This window comes from Dermochelys coriacea, chromosome 2 (assembly GCF_009764565.3).
Source record: "Dermochelys coriacea isolate rDerCor1 chromosome 2, rDerCor1.pri.v4, whole genome shotgun sequence".
Taxonomy (NCBI): Eukaryota; Metazoa; Chordata; order Testudines; family Dermochelyidae; genus Dermochelys; species Dermochelys coriacea.
This window is the reverse complement of record NC_050069.1, coordinates 41,972,994-42,000,550: the sequence shown is the minus strand read 5'-3', so window position 1 is coordinate 42,000,550 and position 27,557 is coordinate 41,972,994. Positions and strand designations below refer to the sequence as shown.

Sequence of the window (27,557 nt, the reverse complement as noted above, 5' to 3'; positions counted from 1 at the left end):
TCAGGAGAGTGCCCAAACTACTGGACTGTGGAATTTATTGGTGTGGGTCTCTGTTCCTCCTCCAGAAGCTATTCCACTTTGTATAAATAGTCATTGGATCAGGGACTTCAGCTTGTCTCCCCCATATCCTAGGTCACCAGGTAATAGTCATTCATTGTGGCACTTCATAGGCATTTATAATGACTATTCACTGTTATCCCTTTTTAAATTATTTATACATTGTAGAATAGTTTCAACAGGATACATTGATAGAGACCACCACACCAGAGTATACCATAGGCCGTGACTATACCATAGTCCTGTGGTTTGACCGTGTACCAACCCTAGATGGATGGAGGGGTTTGTTTAGCTAAGTATATGAAATAATGCTGCATATTCTGCTTGTGGGAAGGTTCTAGATGTGTCATGGGCCTGGTGCAGAGGGGAGGCCTTGCGGGAGAGCGGGGATATTGGATAATGAACTTGTCCCACAGCAGTGGCTACTGTCCTCTGCAGGACTAAGTCTAAGGCCATGTCTACATTACCACCAATGTCTGCAAAACTTAGGTTGCTCTAGGGGTGTCATAAATATAAAGGGAAGGGTAAACACCTTTAAGTCCCTCCTGGCCAGAGGAAAAACCTTTTCACCTGTAAAGGGTTAAGAAGCTAGGATACCTTGGGGAAGTTTTAACCTAAGCTGGTAAAAATAAGTTTGGGGGGTTTTATGCAGGTCCCCACATCTGTACCCTAGAGTTCAGAGTGGCGAAGGAACCTTGACATGGTGAAAGGGTTTTTCCTCTGGCCAGGAGGGATTTAAAGGTGTTTACCCTTCCCTTTATGACAAGGGGTATGAAAAAGCCCACTCCTCTGAGTGACACAAGTTTTGCTGGCATAAGCACTCATTTGCATAGCACTGTCAATGGGAGAGCTTCTCCCGCCAACATAGTTTCTTCTACTCATTGAGGTGGTTTTATTATATTGACGGTAGGGATGTAAACTATTAAACAGTTAACCAGTAAGCTTTAATCTTACTGTTAACCCCCTGCCCCGGATTGGTCAGAATGGGCCCCAGAGCAGCTCCCCCCCACAGTGATGCGGCTGCCTCGCCGGAGCTGCTGGTGGTTGGTGTCCCCTTGGGAGGCTGAGGATGATGCTGGTCTCTGGTTTTTGCTCCCCCATGAATTTGGACTGTGGGTGGGACTCAAAAAAAGACAATGCAGTTGATGGGTTGCCTTTAGTTTAAAAATAATAATAGGGAACCACTGTTCTATGCTATAGAAAGTGTCATGGGTTCTGTATAAGAATACTGTAACATAGCAGATTTTGATACTTTTTTACTATTTAAATGAAGGATCAAATGTAGTAATCTTTCATAAGTAGGAGTTGATCCAACCGCAGTCTTGTTCTAAAACAATCATTTAAGACTTGGAAAAGGTTCCACAATTTGAAAACTTAATTGTTGTGATACAGGGCTGAGTTTGAGTATTAGTAGTAAACTATCTCAGAACTGAAAATAATTTTTTTCAGGATGTATTTAAATGTGAAAAATTACAACTATTTTTAAAAATAATTTGAATCCAAAATTCCACCTTTCCATTTGCAGTTAAGGCTGTATACTTCTAGTAACAGTTTTTTCAGAATTTTTTTTTTTTTAATCTGGAAGTTCCCTAAATTGTTCAGCTGACCGTTGGAAACTGAGAGGAAGGCAGGATAGTCTTTAAGCCACCACAAGGCAGAATAGCACTTTTCACTCTTGTCACTTCAGAGCCCACAAAAAATGCACTCTCAACAGTTGGCACCACGTCCTGTGTGCAGACAGTGTGTTCACCCTTGGGCATTAAATCAGTTATAAGGGACAGCAGTTCTATATTTTTGGCTTTCCAAATAGACAATGCCTAACGAATGAAAATCTGAAGAGTATGTATCTAAGTCACTGAGGAGGCAGTGACTTAAAAAGCTACAACAGTGCAGCTGCAGCGCTTTAGTGAAGATGCTGCTATACTGATGGGCGAACCCCCATTGGCATGGTTAATCCACCTCCACAAGAGGCAGTAGTTTTGTCAATGGGAGAAGCTCTCCCATCAGCATAGCTCTGTTCACACCAGTGGTTAGGACTGTATAACTGTGTTGATCAGAAGTGTGGATTTTCACAACCTGAATGACGCAGTTATATCAATGTAAGTTTGTAATGTAGACCTGGCCTTAGAATAATTATGAAGGCAGTGTAATAGCTAGATACACTAAGTACTAATAAGTAGCAGCTCTTCCATCTAACAAATGTTTCTTGTTGAATCTGTCAGCAGGTATTAAAGTAGTATACCATTTAACATACAGTTTGACCTATTCTAAAATTAAATGCAACAACTTTAGTTTTAGCGTTTGAGATTAATATTAAACATGATTTTTAATTCTTAGTTAAAATTGTATCCTGTAAAAGAAAATATATACTCTGTCAAGAGTATATTTGGTACTATCAAATAAAAATGAAGATGCAGCTCCTATCCCATGGAGATGAGTTTAAATAAGATGCCATGCAGACTAAACGCATCATGGAAATGTAACTTAAATGATATATAGGCAGGCGATGAAATCTTCATAAGAATGGCCCTGCTGGGTTAGACCAATGGTTCATCTAGCCCAGTATCTTGTCTTCTGACAGTGGCCAATGGCAGATGCTTCAAAGAGAATGAAAAGACCAGGGAAATCATCAAATGGTCCATCCCCTGTTGTCCAGTCCCAGCATCAGGCAGTCAAAGGCTTAGGGACACCTAGAGCTTGGGATTGCATTCCTGACCATCTTGGCTAATAGCCATTGATGGACCTGTCCTCCATGAACTTATCTCATTATTTTTTTTAATTGTTATAGTTTTGGCCTTCACAACATCCCCTGGCAACTAGTTCCACAAGTTGACTGTTGCATGAAGTACTTCCTTTTGTTTTGTTTTAAACCTTCATGCCCCTTTTTTCTCTCTGTGCCCCATAGGTGGGAGAAGGAGGTTGATGTAGGCTAATAATTATAATAAGTCTCTGGTTCTAAGTGGAAGCAAGAATGTCCTTTATTACTACTTTGTACTAATATAGCACTTAGGAATAACAGTCTGACTGAAGACTGTCAGAAGAGTGGGGAAAAGAGGTAACGGGTATTGCAGAAATATTTTAAATAAAAGTGCAGAGGTCTTTATTTCAGAGTTGGTTTTTTTTTAAAAAAAAATCCAGATTTAAGTGGAGCCTTGCAAATTACAGATTTTTTTTTCAGTTCACTGGTAGTTCCAAAATATTTAAAAAAACAAATAAAAATTCAGGTTGAACCAAATCCAAAAAATTTGAGCACATCAAAAAAGTAGACACAAAATTAGTTTCAAGTCGAAGAAAACGTTTGGGTCAACAAAAACAATATGGCTGTTTAGTTTCTGGGCTTTTTTTTTCCACCTGAAAGCAAAATAAATAAGACTAGATTCCCAAACTGGCTGGAAGCAGGAAGTGGTGTTCCCTTATAACTTTTAGCACGGTGGTTAGGGAAATCACAGACTAACACGGCTGCTGCTCTGAAACCTGTCACTTGTGAACTGGGGTTCATTTCTTCCCTCTGTCTGATGTGGACAAGAGATTTGAATTCGCAGGTGAGTGCTAGCTGTTCGGCCATGGGTTATTCTTATATAGGTCTCTCTCTTTCTCAAGTTGAAGCTGTTCTGCTTTGCATAAAATACTTGAATAGTCGCCAGGTCAGAGTGTGAGATTCCTATAGCCTAGTGATTAGGGTACTTACCTTGGAGGTGGGAGACCCACGTTCATGAGCCTATTCCAATGACTATTTAATTATGTATACACAGTGGAGCAACTTCAACAGGAAAGCTTGAGAGAGACCCACGCCAGAATATCCCATAGCCTGGTTGCTAGGGCGCTCTCCTGTAAGGTAGGAGATCCAAATTCAAATTCCTTCTCCACATAAATGTGACAAAAAGGGTAATTAAAACCCAGGTCTCTCACATCCCAGGCCATAACAAGTAGGCCTAACGTTATATGTGCACCTTCTTCTCCTCTTACCATCTTGTGACTGGTTCATGAGGGGCCCTCCTTCAGAAACATTGGCTAAAATGATTTATTTGAGTCACATTTTGAGAATGGTTTTGGGTTGACCAAAACTGCTTTTTTCAGTGAATAATATCTTAAAAATTTCACCCAGCTTCAGATTTTTAATAGTGTACATATCCATGTGTGTATGTGTGGTTTATTTTTGTTTTTAATTTAAATAGGTAATCCACTACATTTGCAACTTGTAGTTTTAAGAACTTGGTGTCTGACAAAGTTGATGTTTTGAAAAGTAGTCACTGGTTTGAGGGGAAAACATTTCTCCATTTTCTCTCTCCCTTTCTTCCTCCCTCCCCCAAATACATTTGGCAAAACAGAATTGTGGCTGGCGCTCCAGAGGCTTAACTGGAAAGTAGTTTGCTATACTTATGCAATTATTGCATTACAGTGAGATACTGCAGAGGACACTGCTCCAACTGAGTGTTGTGCAGTTGCTCACGTGGACTCTACGTATACTTCTGTGTCTGTACATGTGAGAAAACAAATGCACGTGCCCATTCACTTATGTGTATTAAAGTAATTGCTATCAATATACACAATCCTAAACCTCATCAGGAAGAATTTTTTAAAAAATTGTAATGTTTAGCAAAACTTATTTGGAATCCAAGCTACAGTTGTTTAGATCAGACCTAAAGTTCCTGAAAGTTTTACAGGTACATATTTTGTTGTCTAGGAGCAATTATATATTTAATATCCCTCAATATGAAGATTGATAAAATACTTCAGATGTCCTCCACTTTTACTTCATGTTTGTTTACATTAAAAATAGTAAAGCTGTATAATATTCCACTACATAATTGGTTACAGTGTGGTATAGATATTACTGTAAATGTCATGGCTTTCCTTCACTCTTAATCTACTTGTTTACGATATGTAAGACAGTTGCTGTTCAACAGACTAGCTGTAGAAACTACTAGTCTGATTTTTATCTAGCTGCATTTAGAATATTTACTAGTTCATGTACTTGTTTCTTGACTCCATACAGTATATACAACCACAGTAGCAGACTTCAGAAATTTTGAAAATAAGTTTTGAAAATGTTTCTCATAACACTAAATTGCTTTACATTAAAATGTAATTAAGCTAGCATTTGGGTTCTTTCCCCATAGTGCATAAAACTATAGTTGGCTTCAAAGAAAACTTCTTATGCTGTTTTTGTAATTATGTAACTTACATTCTATGGTTTGCTTCACCTGCCCTCTCAGATTTAATCTGATTTAAATTTTTGATTACATATGCAGCCTAATGGACGGCCTGTTCTTGAAGTGTCTGAGGATGAAATAATTCAGACGGCTCGAAGAGAAAATCCAAAGCAGCCACTGGATGCAGAAAAGAAAAACGAGAAGGTTATTTATGGCTTTGAAACTATAGTAAACATCTTGATGAGATTAATTTTTATATATTTGTATTACGTGAAGGTCTCAACCAGGATTGCATTCCATTCCTATCCAATTTAAATTATTTTAAAAAATAGTAAATTTTCCAACTAATTTTTTTTTGAAAGACAGCTTTAAAGATACCAAGATCCCACATCAAGAATTAAATGTTTGCACTTCCTTTTAAAACAAAGGAATTTAAAATACTGAATAGCAGCTCTTGTACATAACAAGGCCAAATTAGTATTCCATTGTGTGTACTCTCTGTAGGTGCTCAAAAGGTGATCAATGTAATCTTTCAAATAACTTACAATAATTGTATCATCTAACAGCTGAGGGAGTGCTGTTTTAAGGCCAAATCCTACACTTGCAAACTCCCTTTTACTTGACTTAACATGTACCATAAATCACTGAGCAAATATACCCTCAGTTCACCGGACAACTTTTATTTATCTGATTAAAATAGGCATATGACCAAAACTGACTTAATCTTGGCTCTTTTGCTCACAACTTTATGTAATTGAAAATACAGGTTACATCTGCTGGTTGAAATTATAATATGTCAAGTAAATTGCTGTGCAGCGATTCTCTGATTTGGAAATGATTGTCACATTGGTTTTGATTCTAGCTCTAATACGCGTACTCATTCATACAGGGAATTTTTAAAATCTCTCTGTGATGGACAACAAAGTTACTAGGCTAAAACTGTTCTCATGACACTGTTGGGGATTCATTGTGTACTAGCAGAAGATATATTAAACAGCATAAACGGTTAACTAAGTATTACTGAAAAGTTGTTGAACATAGGAAACAATTCGATTAAAAAAACATATCTGGTCCTCATTAATTTCACAGCTATTAATGGTTTTATAGCTTAATTGAGTAAATAAGTTATTAGAAACTCTTGTAGTCTTAGTTAATTCTGCATTTGAATAACAAGAAATGTTCCAATGTTAGATGGAAGCCTGAATTCTAAAGTTTCATAGGTGTTTGTATTTGGAAGTAAAGATAACTTTTTTTTTAAGCTAAGAAATAAACGTATTTATCTCGCTGCTCATTTTTCTCCTTCCCTTCCTCACAAAACAATACCAAGCCTAAACTGCAGTACCAAGTAATTCTAGCCACTAAATGGCTGTTTTTATTAGAGTAGTGTAGTCCGATCATTTTGGGGAAATATAAGGAGAGAATCTAGTAGGGCGCCTCTAAGTAAATCAGTGAAAAGGCTTGATTATTTAAATAATTTTCCCATTTGTACTTCTGTTACTTTCTAAGAGAGGTATATTATTACTGGTTAATATAACCATTAAAACATGTTAATTTACAATTAAATAGAGCTTTTACACAAGATTTGGTACATCTTTTTGCTGCCTGGGGGGTATGCTATAACTGTATATGTTTAATTTAAGCAAATATGCCTCAGTGAAAGGGACTGGAGCTTAGATTCCTACTCACCTAAGTCTACTGAAAACTGAAGACAGCCTTCTAAATTACATAGCCCTGGTCAACACTAGGGGGGTCGACCTAAGATGCGCAACTTCCGATTCGCAAATAGCGTAGCGGAAGTCTGCATATCTTAGGTCGACTTACCTGGCCGTGAGGATGGCGGCGAGTCAACCGCTTCCACTCCCCTGTCGACTCTGCTTCCGCCTCTCACAAACTGGAGTTCCGGAGTCGACGGGGAGTGTGTTTGGGGATCGATTTATCACGTCTAGAGGAGACACGATAAATCGATTCCCGATAGATTGATCACTACCTGCGGATCCAGCGGGTAGTGAAGACCTGCCCTTAGGCTGTTCTTCGTATTTTTCAGACTAGTAGATCTCATCCCTCCCTCCTCATTTTTATTGATAGGCTGGAAGAGAGACAAGTTTTCCTGCTTTTTCAGCTCTCAATTGATTTATCAACTTTGAATGAATTAGTCCAAATGAAGAAAATATTATTTTTGTGCCTGCAGAAGAGGGGATCGTGCTGTCAAAAACTGGTTTCACACGTCAACAAATTCTTGTTCCAGGTGCTTAGCTAGTGACTTCCACCAATTCAGTGGTGTCACTTGATTTTAAATATCAGCAAATGTGTACTGCTTGAATGGTTCACCTTCAGGCCCTGAAATGTATTATGGTTGGCATGATTGATGGGTAATTTAGATGCCCATGTCATAGCAGCATCTTCTTCAGCAGTTAGACATCTACTTAGTACTTTGGGTTGAGAATATTAGAAAAAAATGAGGTGGAGTAACTGCTTGATCCATCTGTTTCTTTACTGCTTGCAGTTTAATTTTGTTGTTGGGTATTTCTTGCTTCAGTGCCTCAAAGTTCTTTCCAAATTTCAACAGCCTCAGCAATACAGCAGCAATCTTGCTGCAGTTTGCCAAATAATGTGGAAATAAGTTTCTGTACATTCAGCATATCTTCTATATTTCTCTTTAGTCTGATTAGGACCACTTTGGCTGGTTATAGTTCCATTTATTTTGTCATGATTCCCTTTGCAAATTATCATCAGAATAGACCAGTTCTTTATAAATGGCTCAGAACAGTCTACCACTGAATTCAAGTGCATGTCTTGGATAGAATTAGTTTGAATCCTTTTTCTCTCTCTAGTGAAACTGAAACAAAGTGGTTGGAGTTGTATTTTAGTCAAATGAGCATTGAATCAATATGTTGTAAGTTTTCAGATTGCCTTTGTTTTCTTCTTCTAGATTTCTTCTCATCTTTGCTACATTTGCAGCTTGTCTGTGAGAAAGGTCTATACTGGAATTTTATTCTGTTACATCCAAAATACAAATTTATGACAATCTAAGTTATCATTTACTAGCATAGTAAGAAATGGTAGGCAGACCTTAAGAATGGTGCAAAAATAAATGTACTAACCAGTTGATCCAGATTGTTCAGACGTGTCCATATCATCTTCAAAGTCATTGCCTTTGAGGAGCATTTGTCATAATCACGTTCATTCTCACAACCAGGACTTGCATTTTTTGTTTCGCAGTTTACATTAGACGTGTTTATTTTTTATCCGGAGGTACAGGAATTTCTTGAAAATATTCCCAAATAGGGTCCTTTTTATGACCTGCAGCCATGGCAGTTTTTCCCTCCAATTCTCAGGTCTTGAAATCAACACTAGAGGCTGCAGTCAGAAGAATGTCGTTCGTTCTTTTCAGTGTCCTGCTTTGACACCAGTGTTGTTCCTTTCTGGTCGAATGCTCAACTCCTCCTTTGTTACATAACTCCACTTTCACCCCCTATCTCTGCTTCCAGGAAAATACAAGAACTAACAGCAATCCATGACTTCTGCTCATGTAACCCACATGCCTTTTGCATTGCAGTATTTTATTTAAAGAAAGAGTGAGGCAGTTGAGAAATTAATGGATTTGTTTGTTTGTATCTCTGTATACACTTGCAAGGAAACGGAACAAGGCCATTTAGTTGAAGTGCCCAGAACTGTCCAGAAACAAGGGCTGGTAGTTCCTGTGCAGATTAGTGCTTTTCTATAAGCTGGAGAGTAAGTTTCCATGGTGGCTGGAGTCATAAATATTTGTAATTTGAGAGCTGAGCCAATCAGAGCTTGGGTAAGGAGAAGCTATAAAGAGGAATATGGGGCCACCCAGATGAGCTCAGTGGATGATCATGATGAGATACGTGATGGTGTCTCCTGGAGTCAGAGGCAGGTCCCATCCCCTGTGATGACTTTGCCAATCTGTTGCACCCAATACCGCAGAGCATAGATCCCCTCCTCTACAGGATCAGGCCCTTAATACAGTACATGATCCACTATGCCATATTTATAAAGCTTGACTTCAAAAGTTATTTTTTTCCCTGATTAATTATTTATATAGAAAAGCAGCCTTTAACTCAAAGTTTATGATTGAGGCTCATGGATTCAGCACATTTATTATTTAAACGTTTTAAGGGATTGTAATAAGTTTAGGCCTTAACATATTTTGTAGTAAATTCATATTTCATTTTAAACAGGTTTATTTTTAAAAAAGAAAGTTATAATTTAAATAAAATCTAAAACAGCTTTTTTAAATTAAAATAGATTTTGAAGTGGATATAAATATGAAGTCTGGGTATAAATTGGTGCCCTTCAGTGTCAACTAAAAACAGCTCCAAGCCTCTCTTTAAACTTAGTGAGGATAGTTAGGCAGCTATGTTAGGTTTTGAAGTGAACTGTAGCTCACGAAAGCTTATGCTCAAATAAATGTGTTAGTCTCTAAGGTGTCACAAGTCCTCCTTTTATTTTTGCAGCTATGTTAGTCACTCTGGGAAATCACCCTCTTTCCATATGCATTGCATTGTTAATAGCTTGAGTGCACGGAGTAGAATCTCCCAAGGCCCTGCGAGAGTGCTCTTTCTTTGTTCGGCTTAGAGAAATAAACTGAGACTACAAGTTAAGTGTTTTTTCCATATCTAAAAATTACCTGGCGTACATTGATTTTTTTTTTTGTATTGGTGCTCCTCTTGTGTTTCTGCGATTCTTTGCTATCTTTCTCTTCAGAGGCCATGAACCTCACTTATTCCTTGAAGATGTTTACAGTTTTCTGTTTGTCATCGCTGTTAGCATCTCCAGTATGGTCTTGTACTGAAGATGCATGTGTACGGTCTGCAATTTTGCCACTTCCCTCTTCATTCTTCTCTGCCTTGTTCAGTTACACAAGAGCAAAAAATAAGTGATTCAACTTAATTTGCCATACATGTCTGCCATTCACTGGAAAGTGACAATCTAGAGCAAATGGAAAACTCCTTAAAACTTCATAGCTAGTTTTATTTGCAAGCTTGAAAAAAGCATGTATCCTCTTGGACCAGTACTTTCTTATGGTGGGGAAGGAAAGCTTATTTTTACATTGTCTTTATTTTCCTCTGTATAGAGGCCCACACATCTGCTTGATTTTAAGGGTTTTTTTGCTAATCTGCCAAGTTCTTAATGTTTCATTCAGCTGATGGTAGAGCCAAGATTGGCAGCCTTCTGTGCACAGAAGGTGATCATTTAGAATGAATAGAACCCGTATTTTGTACAGTCATGCACCTCCTGACAGTTTTAGTCAGTGATATAATTGTAATAGTGACTGATGTTAGAAACCTTGACTGAGCTTGGCAGGTGTGAAAAAAGTAGATATGTACCGTGTTCCAGTAATTGATATTAGGAAAGCAAAGAAGATAAACTTCTGGTTTATTTATTAAATCCTTGTGTACAGCAACATAAATTCCCTATTTGTAAGGCTCTATAAAAAACATTTAATGTGACTTTTTCATAGAAAAGCTGGATGTAAAATTTGGATTTCTAATACTCTAATCAGGTTTTTTAATGGAATTGTAGAATTTGTATGCAAGTTCTTGTGACCGTGTAGGCCTTTTTATTATTAATGTTTGTCATTTAACTTTTCATGCTGTATTTTGAAGGTCAGGGTCAAGCAGAGGGGCAGTTGGGTTTGTGCCCTCTTTTGGAGGTGTGGGGGAATGATGATGGTAGAGAGGGAATAGGGGACTGTTAAAGCAAAGCAGAAAAAAGCCTTTTTTTAAGTGTTTAGGTCCTCTTTTGCCTGGAAGATTTTGTTCTCTAGAGAACTTCTGAAATAATGACCTTACAAAAGCCAGCAGTGGAAGTTGAGCAGTTAAGGGGAATTGGTTTATAGTCTGTTTACTCCCTTTTTTTGGAACACCTGTTGGTGCTCACTAGAACTGGCTAGTCAGAGTTTTCAAGTGTTTGTATTTTTGTTTTTGGTTTTGTTTTTTTTTTTTTGGTTGAAAAGGAATTTTTTTTAAAAGTTGGACATTTTTAAAAGATCCCCTTCTGTCAGATGCAACAAGTTGTAACTCTTTTTTGTTCCTTAGTTATATGCTTTCTTATAAAATAGTAGTTTTTCACTTAAATAGTAGTTTAAGAATATGTACAGTATTCTCAGTTGTGTAGGAACTAGTCCCCTAACCCAGCTGGGTTATTTTTCTCTATACCTAATTTAGTTTAGTTTTAGTTTACTACCGAAGCAAATGCAAAGAAAAAAGAAATGTTTGAAACTTACCCTTGTTCTTTTGTGGGGAGAGGGAGGTTATGGAGAGGAGTCAGTAGCCTGCCCATACTCAGTGCTTGGTGGCCAGTTACTGAACAAGTGATCCTTCTGCCTTATAGTTAAGGCTTTGTTTTTGTCAGGGGTATTTTTAGTATACGTCATGGACAGGTCACTGTCAGTAAACAAAAATTCACTTCCATGACTTCTACTGTATATCTTGGACTTAATCTTGGTGGGGGAGCAGCATGGGCATGCGTGGCTTGGGACCCCCCCCCCACTAGTGCTGTGTGGGTGGTGGCGCGCGGCCCGGGACCCCTGATGGTGTTGGGTGGGAGAGTGGGGTTTGCTGGGGCCAACAGGCTACATACCTGGCTCCGTGCCTCCCCAGAAGTGAGGACATCCCCCCCTCACTCAGCTCCTAGATGGAGGCATGGCCAGGCAGCTCTGTGTGCTGCCTCTGCCTATAGTGCCAGTTTTGCAGCTCCCATTGGCCAGGAACCATGGCCAATGAGAGCTGTGGGGGCGGTGCCTGTACACGGAGGCAGCGCGCAGAGCCTCCTCGCTGAGCTCCTAGACAGAGGTGTGGCCAGGCAGATGTTGCCGCATCTGAGGAGCCCCTTAGGTAAGCGCTGCCCAGAGCCCGCCTCATCCTGTACTGTGCTCCAACCTCCTCCCACACCCAAACTCCTGCTGCTGCTGAGGGAGGGGGGTGCAGTGGCCTGAGACTGGCCCAGCAGCAGCCAGTGGGCCTGGCACAGGGGCTGCTTTAGCTGCCCCCAGGCCAGGCTCCCTAACCACTGAAGAAACCACAGAGGTAACAGAAAGTCACAGAATCTGTGACAGGTTTCAGAGTAGCAGCCGTGTTAGTCTGTATTCGCAAAAAGAAAAGGAGTACTTGTGGCACCTTAGAGACTAACAAATTTATTAGAGCACAAGCTTTTGTGAGCTACATCTCGCTTCATCGGATGCATTTGGTGGAAAAAACAGAGGGGAGATTGATATGCACACACAGAAAACATGAAACAATGGGTTTATCATACACACTGTAAGGAGAGTGATCACTTAAGATAAGCCATCACCAGCAGCGGGGGGGGGAGGAGGAAAACCTTTCATGGTGACAAGCAAGGTAGGCTATTTCCAGCAGTTAACAAGAATATCTGAGGAACAGTGGGGGGGGAGGGTGGCTGTAGACAATGGATCGTGTGCTATGATCTGGGTGAAAGCTAGAGGCATGTAGGTAGGAATAGCGGTCAGTAGGTTTCCGATATAGGGTGGTGTTTATGTGACCATCGCTTATTAGCACCGTAGTGTCCAGGAAGTGGATCTCTTGTATGGACTGGTCCAGGCTGAGGTTGATGGTGGGATGGAAATTGTTGAAATCACGGTGGAATTCCTCAAGGGCTGCTTTTCCATGGGTCCAGATGATGAAGATGTCATCAATGTAGCGCAAGTAGAGTAGGGGCATTAGGAGACGAGAACTGAGGAAACGTTGTTCTAAGTCAGCCGTAAAACTGTTGGCATACTGTGGGGCCATGCGGGTACCCATCGCAGTGCCGCTGACTTGAAGGTATACATTGTCCCCCATTGGTGATCTTCCTAAAAACACCATCCTAGCCACTATGGATGTAGAAGCCCTCTACACCAACATTCCACACAAAGATGGGCTACAAGCCGTCAGGAACAGTATCCCCGATAATGTCAGGGCTAATCTGGTGGCTGAACTTTGTGACTTTGTCCTCACCCATAACTATTTCACATTTGGGGACAATGTATATGGTCACATAAACACCACCCTATATCGGAAACCTACTGACCGCTATTCCTACCTACATGCCTCTAGCTTTCATCCAGATCATACCACTCGATCCATTGTCTACAGCCAAGCTCTACGATATAACCGCATTTGCTCCAACCCCTCAGACAGAGACAAACACCTACAAGATCTCTATCATGCATTCCTACAACTACAATACCTACCTGCTGAAGTGAAGAAACAGATTGACAGAGCCAGAAGAGTACCCAGAAGGTCACCTACTACAGGACAGGCCCAACAAAGAAAAACAACAGAACGCCACTAGCCATCACCTTCAGCCCCCAACTAAAACCTCTCCAACGCATCATCAAGAATGTACAACCTATCCTGAAGGATGACCCATCACTCTCACAGATCTTGGGAGACAGGCCAGTCCTTGCTTACAGACAGCCCCCCAATCTGAAGCAAATACTCGCCAGCAACCACACACCACACAACAGAACCGCCAACCCAGGAACCTATCCTTGCAACAAAGCCCGTTGCCAACTCTGTCCACATATCTATTCAGGGGACACCATCATAGGGCCTAATCACATCAGCCACACTATCAGGCTCGTTCACCTGCGCATCTACCAATGTGATATATGCCATCATGTGCCAGCAATGCCCCTCTGCAATGTACATTGGTCAAACTGGACAGTCTCTACGTAAAAGAATGAATGGACACAAATCAGACGTCAAGAATTATAACATTCAAAAACCAGTTGGAGAACACTTCAGTCTCTCTGGTCACTCGATTACAGACCTAAGAGTGGCTATCCATCAACAAAAAAGCTTCAAAAACAGACTCCAACGAGAGACTGCTGAATTGGAATTAATTTGCAAACTGGATACAATTAACTTAGGCTTGAATAGAGACTGGGAATGGATGAGTCATTACACAAAGTAACACTATTTCCCCATGTTTCTCCCCCACCCCACCCCCCTGTTCCTCAGATATTCTTGTTAACTGCTGGAAATAGCCTACCTTGCTTGTCACCATGAAAGGTTTTCCTCCCCCTCCCCCCCCCCGCTGCTGGTGATGGCTTATCTTAAGTGATCAGTCTCCTTACAGTGTGTATGATAAACCCATTGTTTCATGTTCTCTGTGTGTGTATATCAATCTCCCCTCTGTTTTTTCCACCAAATGCATCCGATGAAGTGAGATGTAGCTCACAGAAGGTTATGCTCTAATAAATTTGTTAGTCTCTAAGGTGCCACAAGTACTCCTTTTCTTTTTGCGAATACAGACTAACACGGCTGCTACTCTGAAACCTTTTCTTTTTTGAGAATCTGTGACCTCCGTGACAAACTTGCAGCCTTACTTATAGTTAGACTTGGCAGGACTCTATTTAAATCCACAGATGTCAGTTAATGTCAATTTCAGCTTACACTGAAATGGATGAAGAAAAAATCCATCAATAACAGTTGATGTGAGTGCAGCTCCCCCTACCCCCTCACCTAGCGCCTGCAGGGATCAGGTGTCAGCAGTCATGAAGGGAGCCCTGCAGTCACAGGAGTGAGGGAGTAGGGCCATGACAATGGAGCTATCAAGGGTTCCCTGTATGGCTAGGGACACTGGATCCCTGCCACCCCAAGGTGAGGGGAAGGCTCTGGCTCTAGCAGAGCAGAGACCCTGGCCAAGACTGCCAGGAGTAGGAGAAGCAGCCTCTGGCTGTGGGGAGGCCACCTTGCTGCTCAATAGCTCCTGCCCAGGGACAGAGCCATTCAGCAGCAGGGTGGCCTTCCCCATGGCAGGGAGCTCATCCTCTTCTTCCTCCACTCTGCTACACCAGAGCCTTCCCCACACCTTGTGCCTGCAGGGATCATGTGTCATCAGCCCGATGGTAATGGAGGGAGCCCTCTGCTGTCATGGCCCTGTCACTCACTCACTCAGCCAGAACTGAGAGAGCCATCCCCAGGCAGGAACTGTACAGCAGTGAGGTGGTCTCCCCTGTGACCAGGGGCTCGTCATCCTCCTTGCAGGTCTGTCTTAGGGGTCTGCTCCTCCCGCCAGGACTGCAGCCTCCCTTGCACCTCACACCCAGGTGTCCTGGGCCTCTCAACCATGCTGAGAGCCCTCTGTAGCCCCACGGTGAGTGCTGCAGTAATCCCAATACTACACTCCTTAATTTTCCACAACTGTAAAAATAAAAATTATTAAATTTAAAAAATCTATATTATTGAAATTGCAAAAAATAAAAATGTAATTCTGCCAAGCCTATATACAGTTTACTTTCTGGACCCATTACGTCTTTGCTCTGATAACAGTGGAAGTTTAGGGCTTCCCTGGTGGAATGCATCAGTTAACTCAAGGTGCTTCTTTGCATAGATTTATATAGTTTGAGGCAAAAAGGGACCATTAAGTGACGTGATCTGACTTTTGTATATCACAGGCCATAAAATTTCATCCAGTTTACATCCAGTTTAAATTGTGTGGCTCAACACAGGTATTTGGCTAATGCATGTTCCAGAAAGTCTCAATTGGAAGACTACAAAAGATGAAGAAAGTGTTTGTCTTGGTAGTGTGTACAGTATTTACTCTTGGGGGAATTCTGCACCACTGTGCAATGCAGAATTTTGCAGAAATTAATGTGTGCGCAGAATTTCCTTTCTCCCACAGAAATGGACTTCAGTGCTGTTGGCCACCACTAGGGGCCGCTGGACCCCACAGAACCCAGCTTGCACATAGAAGACACTGCCAGGGAGAGGGGAAGGGAGCTAGAGTGTTCCTGGCAGCTGCAGTTCCTAGCATGCCCTGAGGGAAGGAGACAGGCTTGCATGGAGTTTCTTTTTTCCCTCTGGATGCCTGGGCTCTGGGGGGGAGATTTGTGTGTATCTGGGCAAGGGGAATCCCACTGCTGGACTCTGGAGGGGAGGGGTTTTGGGTGTATTAGCTGGAGGAGCACCTTGGCTTGGCCCTGAGGGGAGGAGTTGTGGGTGTCTGCCCCTCCGGCTGGGCTCTGCAGGGGGGAGGAGGCAGAGAAACAGGAACTAGGTTGTCATAGGGGTTTCTTTAAATCTATTCCTGGGGGAATTTTTGTGTATGTCTGTATTGTTACAGACAGACATACTTGCTGACAGGTATTTTGAAATAAATTCCCAAAATAATTGAAACTGGTGTGATTTACGTAGTGTTCTGAAAAATAAAATTTGCAGATTTTTAAAATATTGTGTGCAGAATTTTATTTTGCAGAATGACCCCAGGAGTAAGTGTTCCAAAAAAAAATAAAATTGTGTCTGCTTTCTAATTTGAATTTGTCTGGCTTCAGCTTCCAGTAGTTGGTTCCTGTTATGTGTTTCTCTGTGATTAGAGCCCTTTAGTACGTGTCATTTTCTCCCAGTGAAGGTACTTAGACGTAATCAAATGACCTCTGTCTTCTTTGACCAACTAATCACTGTGCTCTTTAAGTCTCTCACTGTAAAGCATTTTCTCCAGCCCTTGAATCATTTGTGCTCCTTCCTGATGGTCCAATTTTTGCAACATTTAAAATGAGGGACAGAAGATGCACGGGATTCCAGTATCGGTCTCACTAATGCCATATCAGAAGTAAAATCACTTTTCTGCTTCTGCTGACTATGTCCCTTGTGTGGTTATCTGAGAAAGTGTTAGACCTTTTGGTCACTGGTTACACGGGAGCCCATTTTGAGTTGCTATGCACGTGACCCCTAAATCAGGGTGTTCCAGGATACAGTCCCCCATTTGTGAGGTAGGGCCTGCACTCCTTTTTCTGGTGTAAAACTTTGCATTTAACTGCATATTAAAATGCATTTTGTTTTAATGGGTCGTCTTACAAGCAGTCCAGATTGATCTGTATGACTGGCCTATCCTCACTTGCCATTCCTCCAGTCTTTGTCATTCAAGATTTTGTCAGCAATGGTTGGGGGCTTTTGCTCTATGTAAATATAAAAAATTTAGAGCAAAAAAACAATTCTTCCCCCCTCCGCTCTTCATACAGAAGAATGTTTCAAAGCCACTACTTGGAAACTAAAAATAGGGTAATAGTGCAAAGTAGATTTTCCATTCTAATTATTAAATATCTTTAAATTCTACATTTGTATAAACAATATATTCTTAATACCTGTAATAAAACATTTAGTCTCTTTAATAACAAGACGGAATTTTGCTTTTTAGTTTAGTCAAAAAAGAATAAAAAGAAATCAAAGGGAGATGCTAAAACAGTTCAGGACCTGTCACGTCTGAGTGGTAAGAAGCAGATGAAGGTACTAAGAACAGCATTGATAAGGCAATGCAGTAGGCTAAAAAGCTCAACAGAGATAAGATTACGTGCTTAAATAATATGTAACAAATTAATTAGCTGATGTCTAATCTTAAATTGGATATGGGGGAAGGTAGGGGTAAGACTACCTGGTGAAATGTTCTTAGATAAAAGTGTTTGCATGCTGAAATATGAAAAATCCAGGATTGGACAGAAAAGTTAAAGGAAAAAGTAGCTTCAGAAATGGGGTTTGGCAATTTGATCTGTGAATGCTGATATAAGGGTTGACAAATACGAAAATGTTCATCGAGGCAATCAGCCTACATTTTGATCGACCTGAAGTGTTGTGGGTCAGGGTGTTGAGTGGTTGTAAAAAACAAAATACTACTACTTTCACATCTGGAAAAGGAGATACTGACTTTCAAGCATGCCGTTCAAATTCTAACATGTAAACGTTCAGTCATCTTACCGTTGTCTCACCTTTACCTGTTGGTTTCAATCGATTAATTACTAACTCTTAAAAAGAAAAACTTGGTAGTTACATTGTGTGGGTGATTATTACCATTGTAGTATTCACTTAATGCCATTTTGATTTATGGGAATATTTTAGGAGCTTGGGAAATAAAATCAGAACGTGAGAAAAGGCAGCAGGTAAGCGTGACAAGGTGACTGACTGATGCTGGGTCCAATAGAAACCAAATCCGGGGAGGGAAAAAAGTTACAGTAGCATGAAAAAAATACCTACTCTATCTTTTCCACTTGGTCCCAGAAAAAATAAAGGTATGATGTTGAGAAAGAAAAACTGAAAAGTAAGCAGTGTTCACTTTAGAAATGCATTAGAATAAGGAGGAGGATATTGTAATACTTTGTGTGGATTTAAGTAAAGGGTGAAGGAAAAAGAAAAACAGCATTTAACAGAAGCTTGGGTCGTGCTTTCAGCTGGAGCAAAGTGAGAACTATAAAGCCTTGTGCCTCTTGGAACTATGAAGCATCCCTCAATCGGTACCTAGACTGGCCCCTTTCCACCATTATCTGTGTTCTTTTCAGACTGTATTGGGGAAGGTTTTCCTTGTTTCACAGATCATCCTGATTTTTTTTTTGACAGATCCCAATGGTTTTTGAGCAAACCTCTTCTCACCCTTTTCCCTTCCCGGTCAGTTTGTTTCCTATTAAACTGAAACACAAACTTTTTTTTTCTTTTTCCCCCCATGCCAGTTCCACTTTGTTTGGGCATTGTTTGTATAACTGATGGTACCACAGTTTCATCAGTTTCCCCAGCCTCACAAGAAGAGCGGAAGGGCATCAACTTTTTTAGCCAACTAGATAACAGATTTCCTCTAGGCAGTCTGGTACTGTTGATGCACTGAGTGCCTAATTAAACAAGAAACAATGCATCAAGTGTTTGACATAGCAGCAGAAAGCTTGAGCCTAGGTGCTCTCTAGTGTTTGCTACATTACATTCACATTCTGACTTCGACTCCTTAAATCGTTGATGCCTCAGATCCTGTTCTTCTTTGATCAGAGTTTGTTTCCATCCTGACTGAATGCACTGTCATTGCCCTTAAGTACTATGTCAGTTGTTTTCACTTTTTCACTGCAGTCATGTAGGAAGTAAGGCAGCCAAGCAACTTCAAGAAATGTTGACTGTAATTGTATTGTGATCTTTATGGACATAGATTACAGCAGTCATTAATCTGAGCAGGGACCATGGCAGTGTGTAGTGCACCATCAATTCTCAGATGTCACCTTGCACCAAGTTAATTTGAAAGGAGTTCAGCTGCATCTACGGTGCTGCCTGGGTTAGGTAAAATGTAGAAACAGCTGTTTCCTTTTGTAGTAATGTCTGGAAGAGGCTAGTGGAGGGTTTGCAATGAAATGACCTCTTCCATGGTCTGGACATGGCACTCATGGGCACTGGAAAAACAGCTGGGCTCCTTTCAAATTAACTCTTTCTTAAACTGAATTAAAAGCTGATTAGGGTTCCTTGATTAAATTTAGGTATCTAAACTGGCTATAAATCAAATAGCCTTTGAGGTTAAATGCCCATATTTTTGGTTTTAAGATGGTGTCTAAAAACTTGCTGTATTTGCAAATTTCTCCTTTGGTTTAGGATGTAGATATTTTTGCCTGTTAATGATTGTTCAAGAGCTGATCTGAAGTATAATTTGACACTTGGTAACAAATACTTACTATAGATGCATGTAATGAGATGTACAATGGTTTGTAAAGACTTTCTCTTTAATCAGGTGATACAATTCTGAATGTTCAAGTTAGCAGCTCTAAATCTGCAAAGGGAGATTCAACAATTCAGCAAGGTAAAAGGATTTATGACTAGTGTGCATGCTAACGTTAATTGAGTAATAGTTTCCTAATACAGAACTAGAACTCCACCTGGTCAGAGAGCAGGATGCTGTGCAGTTCATGATTTAGAACTTTTTTCTCAGTTATGCAATTGCTTGCTCTTCAGTTGTGGGTGTCTGATTTGCACAATCATTGTACAGTTATTTCTCAATAACCGTACATTGGCTATACGGACTCTTTACCCCTAGTTACTCTAATATTGCTGTACTGTACCTAGAATTTTTACTGTTTATACCTAGTATAAAAATGACTACTGAGTAAACCACAAACATGCGTGTCTTGGAACAATATTTGGGGACTGCCCAGACTAGCCTTAACAGTGTTCACTTTCTCAAGTTAACAAGTTTCCTAAAGTAAATAAATAAATTAAAATATAAGCCTCAACATATTTGCTTTGAGTTAGACACACAGGTCCTGATTCTAAGGAAATCTGATATGCAGTTTGGCACAAATAGGTCATTTGACACCTAAATACCACAATAGTGGGCATATGTAGATTTTGCACATGCAAATACCTGTTGGTGCATGGAATTACTATAATTTTAGCCCAACTCTCTGAAAATTAGGCTCAAATGAAGCCTAAACACTCAAACACAAGATTTTATGTAGTTAGTCTCTCTGGTAAGAGAAGATGATCCAAGAACATTTGGGAAACTGTTTGGCATTGTCAAATCCCGATGGTAACTATTTAAGTCTGTAGTATAACTGACTACATTTACAGGAGAATGTGAAGCTAGCTGGAGGATGTAGCTGTGACCAAATATAGTCCATGTAGTTTGGCAGATCAACATTATGTTGAATTATAAGAAATGTCATCCAGCAGAAAGCAGTTCTGTTGCTGTCAATCCTTCAGAGCTTTGCTTCACAAGCAAACTGCTGCTGCTGTGCAGCACTGCTAGAGAAGAAGATATATATGGGATAAAAAATTATTTGATTAAGGTTCTGTACTATATGCATTACTGTCCACCTTCTTGGCACCCATAGCTTTCCAGAAGGGCAGCCTGTTGCAGTAGTGACTGTGGTCATCTTCAGGGCTATGGTATTTCAAAAAGCTGTGGATATTTTTATGCTGTACTAGACAGGGAAGAAAACAAAGTTTAAGGGGCAGAACATGAAATATTTGTCCCTAAGTTTTCAGATTTGATGAGACCAATACTTATTTGCCCTTTTCAATTTGGAAAGCTCCTGACTATTCATATGGGATTTTTTTCACGAGGCTTACTTGCTGAATAAAATGGAAACCTTCCTCCATCCAGCTCTGAACTTCCAGAAGGGGCTTCTCACAGCTCTCTCAATTGCTGCTTCCCTGGTGGAAGGGGCAAGGGAGATGACATGTTGTTGTTTTTCTCAGAGACACAGCTCTTGACAGGGCTAGAGGTCCCCTTTTTTAATGTATGAGGGACAAGAAATAGTGGGCAGGAAGTAGCAGCCGTTTAAGGGAGCGAAGAGCACAGGAAGGGAGGCACAGCCTTCTGATGTTGCCTCCTATTTCTCCAGCTATGAGAGTGAAGGGGCAGTAGTCATCAGAACCAGAGGACCAAGAGAGACAGAGTAGCTGCCCCTCTTCCATGCCCCATGTAGAGAAGCTGCCTCAATGTCCTATTTTGGCTCTCCATGCATGTCCCTCCTGGCTCCTGCAGTGGTTCCTGACATCAGTACTCCCTCCTCTCTCATTCCTTTTTCAAAAAGAAAGAGTACTTGTGGCACCTTAGAGACTAACAAATTTATCTGAGCATAAGCTTTCGTGAGCTACAGTTCGTTTCATCGGATGCATCCAATGAAGCGAACTGTAGCTCACGAAAGCTTATGCTCAGATAAATTTGTTAGTCTCTAAGGTGCCACAAGTACTCTTTTTTTTTTTCTTTTTGCGAATACAGATTAACATGGCTGCTACTCTGATTCCTTTTCAGTATTCTTTTGATCGCAAACAGTGTTGCAGCATTGTTTAAAAAGTTCATTTTTCTGCTGTCAGCAGTTCATCCAGAATATAGTTCCTTTTCAGTTGTGTACATGCAGGTTAGGATGTTTCTGCTTTACTGGTTTTATTCTTATGAGCAAGCAAGAGTATTTAAATACTCAAGAATTGGGCCGGTTCATAGATTTGCAACTAACCTTGTTAGAATCTAAACACTTAATACCCAGGATTCTCATTTGTTTAGCATACTTTGTTGTAAAGTGCCATTTTTGCTTATGGCAATATGTAAATATCACAACACTGCCATATTGGGATCAGAGTTCTACACCTGGGCCTGTTAGAACTATGCACTGCTGTCTCTTGTGCCCCAAAAGCTGCCTGAAAGAATGATATTGATTGACTTTGGAGAGAGCAGTGTTTAGCCACCTCCGCTAGGAAGAAAATGAAGCAAAAGAATGGCATGGAGCAAAAAAGGATATACAAGAGGCCCACTAGCCAGGAAGGGGGGGAGGGGAAAAAAGGGCAAAAAAATAGAATCCTGTTCTCTAACATTTCAGGAGGAAGGCAGAATGTTAAAACATTTCCGTTTCTTCACAGGAATGGAGCATACAGGCAGAGGTGAGGGACACATGATAGAAGTGTTAATATATGAAACATGAGTGGTACTGTAGATCTAACTTTAGATGTTTCAGCCTTAACAAGTTCACCTCTTTTAGAGGCTAAGAGATTTATTGTAACAATTCGTAACTTGTGTTAAAACGGTCTTGCAACTACATATGATTCTGGTATCTAATATTTAGTTGTTCCTGACCTAAATTCAATAATGAACTTGATTTCTTTATTTTCAAGTAATATTTTAGCTCTTCATCCAGTTACTTTTTTTAATCATGTTTTTATTTTTTAAGTTTCTTCAGGGTTGAATGAAAGCCCTACTGTAAATGGAGGAAATTGGAATGAGAAGTCTGGAAAAATCTCCTCAGAGATCAGTGCAGGTGAGGAGAAATGGACATCTGTTCCATCAACTACAGCAGGGAAGAGGAAGACTGAGACATCTGCTTGGGGTCAGGACACTGGAGATGCTAGTGGAAATGGAAAAGACTGGAGTGTATCCCTTGTGAGCAGGTCCTGGGGAGAGCGTACTTTGTTCCCTAGCATTGGTAAGTATTGCTCCATGCGAGCATTCTTGCACCTTTTAGTAAAGGTAAAACAATGCTAGGATTCTTACAAAATGACAATTGTTTTTAATCTTGTTGCTGTTTAGTATAAAGTTATTTCCATGGTTAATGATTGAGTCCTGGTGTTTAGGAAAATAATCTGGTTCAGCTGCTTTGAACTGCTATATTTTATATTTGTAACACATTTAATTTGTTACAGGTTAATTATGGGGAAATGTGTTTTCTGTACAGTCATGTAGAAAACTGCCTACCCTACCCCAAAGTAGAACTAAAAATATGTAGTGTAAAAATGTAGAAGTACTTGGTTGAGAACCCTGTGGATATATTTTATTTTCAGTCATTCATATTTTTTAAAGTGGTGTCTAATGAATTCCGAATCCAAGGCATTTTTCAACTTGATCACAAAGAAATTCCAATTTCATTTATGTAAACATTTGTTTACTAACGTTCATTAAATGTTTGTCTTTACTGGGATTTGTTGAGACTTGTATTTGAGGTAAATATTGAAGACTCTTTTTCTAAGAAATAAACACTGTAGGCAATTCAGCACCAGTGAGCAACTCTATGGCAAAAGCATTTTTTAGAAAAGTCTGAATTTGGAAGGCACGGGGGAGCAAGCCTCTCAAAATTGGCTGGATATTGCAAGCTGATGGAGCGAGATGAGATAATGCTTCAATACAGAAACACCCCATGCCTCTAATAGTCACCTACCAACCTATACTGGAACCTATATAGGGTATAGTTAAATAATTACAATCCATACTCAGTGAGGACAACATCCTGAAAGAGAGAGCTTTCCTAAGCCCCCCTTTCTGGTGTTCAAACAACCCCCGTATCCTTACCAAACTGATGATCAGAATCGCCACAGACCAGACCCTGCCAACTCAAAGCAGCACCGGACTCTGCCATAACAGATGCAAAACCTGCAGACATATTTCCACTGCCACGATGATTAACACCTCCCAACACAAAATCTTTCAAGATCTATGCCTATCACATGTGGTGTACCTCATCCAGTGCATTAAATGCCCCAGTAACAACTATGTGGGTGAAACCAGACAATCACTAAGCTCTCAAATGAACTCATACAGAAATATAAGACAAAAACATCTTGTCACTGTAGACTAACACTTTTCATAAAAGGATCACTTCATATTTGACATCTCAGACCTTGTCCTCAAAGGAAACCTGCCAACAACTTTGGTCAGGTGTATACTACAGACTTGTATTGGTATAATTGTGTCGCTTGGGGGTGGATAAGTGACATAGTTATAATGACCTAACCCCTTGTGTAGCGAGCATTATGTTGTTGGGAGAGCTTCTAATACAGCATTTTAAGTGTATATCTGCCCTTCAAAAGATGAACCTGGGAACTTAAATTCATAATTTTGCTAGACATTAAAAATATGGTCTCAATAAAGACACTGGATTATTACAACAATCTGTAACCCCTAACCCTCCCCACTTTGTTCTATGATTGCAGAGGTGTTAACGGGCCATTTCACCTTCAATTGTTCCTTAGAATAGAGGTTCTCGACCATTTTCTTTCTGAGGCTCCCCACAACATGCTATTAGAAACTCCACGGCCCAGCTGTGCCACAACTCCTCTTTTTCTGCATATAAAAGCCACGGCCGGCATTAAGGGATAGCACCCTGGCAATTACCCAGGGCCCCATGCCACAGGAAGCACCACAAAGCTAAGTTGCTCAGGCTTCGGCTTCATACCCAGGTGGCGAGGCTCAGGACCCTGGGCTGCAGTCCTGTGTGGCAGCGCTTTGGCTTTCTGCCCTGGACCCTAGCAATGCTAATGCCTGCCATCCTTGGCTGACCCCCTGAAACCTGCTTGCGGCTCCCTAAGGGGCCCCGGACCTCCAGTTGAGAACCACTGCCTTAGAATATGTTATCATGCTAAACAATCTTTTCCATCTTGTATTTACCTGTGACCCAGAGGCCACATCTAAACTTAAATCAGTATAACTATGTTGCTGGTGTCTCGCAGAGGTGGATTAAATACGCTAATGGGAGAAGCTGAGCCACTGAGGCATTTTAAGCTAGACCTGCCCTGAGTACCTTTCCCAGGCCTGAAGAAGAGTGCTGTGTAGCTTGAAAGCTTGTCTTTCACCAGCAGAAGCTGGTCCAAGTAAAAAATATTACCTCACCCAGTTAGTCTTATAGTTCTCAGTAAGCAAGAGTAAACTTAAAGCCACAGGTAATATCTTACTAGGATGGGACTTTGTCTTGTGGTTGGAATTTCTTTTGATTTTTTTGACCCTATTCCTACAGCTTTAGACAACTGATTTTAGATGCCTTCAACATGGCAAAATAAAGTGTGACATTATCAAGCTTTTTCACTTTTTTTTTTTTTTCAAGCTGCCTGGAATGTAGATGGAAGGATCAAGGCCTCCACCTTTTTTTTTTTTTTTCAAGCTGCCTGGAATGTAGATGGAAGGATCAAGGCCTCTGAACAAAATTCTGCTTCTTTCACTTCCTTAGGACTAAATCCTGCAATTTCTGGTATGTTAAACTTTTCAAAGCTTTTTCTACAAGTGGAAATAGATCATCCTAACTATACTTAAATTATAGGCAATAATCATTCTGCAGAAATGTTATAGTTTGTGCGTTCAAGACTGAGGGCTTGTCTACACTTAAAAGGCTGCAGCAGTACGGCTGCAGTTGCACTGCTATAGTGCTTCAATGAAGGCGCTACGTATGCCAATGGGAGGGCTTCTCTCATCGGCATAGATAATCCACCTCCCCAGGAGGCAGTAATTATGTCAACGCTCCCATCAGCATAGCACTGTCTACATCGAAAGCTAGGTCAGTATTACTGTTGCTCAGGGGGTGTGGATTTTCCTCATCCCTGAGCAACGTAGTTATACCGATGTAAATTGCTAGTGTAGACTAAGCCTAAGTTGTAGAAAAAGAACTTGCCACATCTTTAAGCGTAGAATTATGTATGTATTATACATGTAAGTGTTATGCAATTAGAATAAATACCTCATTCTCCAAAATGATAAATAAAAACCCCAAAGCTAGACTAAATGAGATTGTCGCCTCAATGTCTTTTCCAGATCCTTCCTGATCTGCTTATCATTCATCAGAAACAATCTGCGTTTAGGAACACTTGGCCATTGCTGTAGATGTAAATTTCAGACTTCTGATGAAGGAGCATAAACGTAATTTCCTAAAGATGCCATATATCATAGAATATCAGGGTTGGAAGGGACCCCAGAAGGTCATCTAGTCCAACCCCCTGCTCAAAGCAGGACCAAGTCCCAGTTAAATCATCCTAGCCAGGGCTTTGTCAAGCCTGACCTTAAAAACCTCTAAGGAAGGAGATTCTACCACCTCCCTAGGTAACGCATTCCAGTGTTTCACCACCCTCTTAGTGAAAAAGTTTTTCCTAATATCCAATCTAAACCTCCCCCATTGCAACTTGAGACCATTACTCCTCGTTCTGTCATCTGCTACCATTGAGAACAGTCTAGAGCCATCCTTTTTGAAACCCCCTTTCAGGTAGTTGAAAGCAGCTATCAAATCCCCCCTCATTCTTCTCTTCTGCAGACTAAATGTATGTAGGATTGTAAATCCTATGTTTTAGCTCCTTAGTGTGAGACTGGAATAACTCCCTTAATTCTTAAGGTATTTTCTACCCTAGAAAGGTGCAGTAGCAGAGAAGATTACAAGTTAGACCTCCTAATAACTCTTGTATGCTACCTCTGCCAAGTATAAATACTGCTTTCTAAACACTTCATCACTTCCTAGAAGACTGTCAGCAAAGCAGAAGCGACATGTTGGAGACTGCACTTTTGTCTCGTTCCAGTTCTGAGTTCCTTTGTTGCATATTTATTTACCCATTCCTCCAGTCAGTTTGACATATTTACCTACATTTTTTGTGAAGCAGTTGCATTAAGTGTTTGTGAAAGTTCTGTGATGCATCTCGACTATTTCTTTTTTTCTAAAAAAAAAAAAAAAGAGTACGTGTGGCACCTTAGAGACTAACAAATTTATTAGAGCATAAGCTTTCGTGAGCTACAGCTCACTTCATCGGATGCATTTGGTGGAAAAAACAGAGGAGAGATTTATATACACACACACAGAGAACATGAAACAATGGGTTTATCATACACACTGTAAGGAGAGTGATCACTTAAGATAAGCCATCACCAACAGCAGGGGGGGGAAGGAGGAAAACCTTTCATGGTGACAAGCAGGTAGGCTAATGATGGCTTATCTTAAGTGATCACTCTCCTTACAGTGTGTATGATAAACCCATTGTTTCATGTTCTCTGTGTGTGTGTATATAAATCTCTCCTCTGTTTTTTCCACCAAATGCATCCGATGAAGTGAGCTGTAGCTCACGAAAGCTTATGCTCTAATAAATTTGTTAGTCTCTAAGGTGCCACACGTACTCCTTTTCTTTTTGCGAATACAGACTAACACGGCTGCTACTCTGAAATCTTTTTTTCTAGTGTTTCTACCTTTTCTGTGGCACTTTCCCCCCCACCCCTCCCTTTTTCACTGTTCCACTGATTATCTGACCTCCATTATCCGGCTCTTCGTATTAACTGAACGACCAGTGTGCACAGCTCCGGAAGTGGGGATCTTTCCTACGGCCGGTAGACGGTGCTGCAGCCTCAGTCTCC

General features: G+C 40.5%; 1 protein-coding gene across 1 annotated transcript in view; it reads left to right on the top strand.

Annotated features, from left to right (window-relative positions):
* Positions 1 to 27,557, top strand: part of MTDH (metadherin) — a 49,612-nt gene that overhangs the window by 5,028 nt on the left and 17,027 nt on the right. The window contains 8 exon segments of the mRNA XM_038390168.2: positions 5,310 to 5,414; positions 17,381 to 17,464; position 17,743; positions 18,071 to 18,187; positions 18,190 to 18,240; positions 19,707 to 19,775; positions 22,642 to 22,893; positions 25,339 to 25,425. Coding sequence (XP_038246096.2) covers positions 5,310 to 5,414; positions 17,381 to 17,464; position 17,743; positions 18,071 to 18,187; positions 18,190 to 18,240; positions 19,707 to 19,775; positions 22,642 to 22,893; positions 25,339 to 25,425 — 766 coding nt within the window.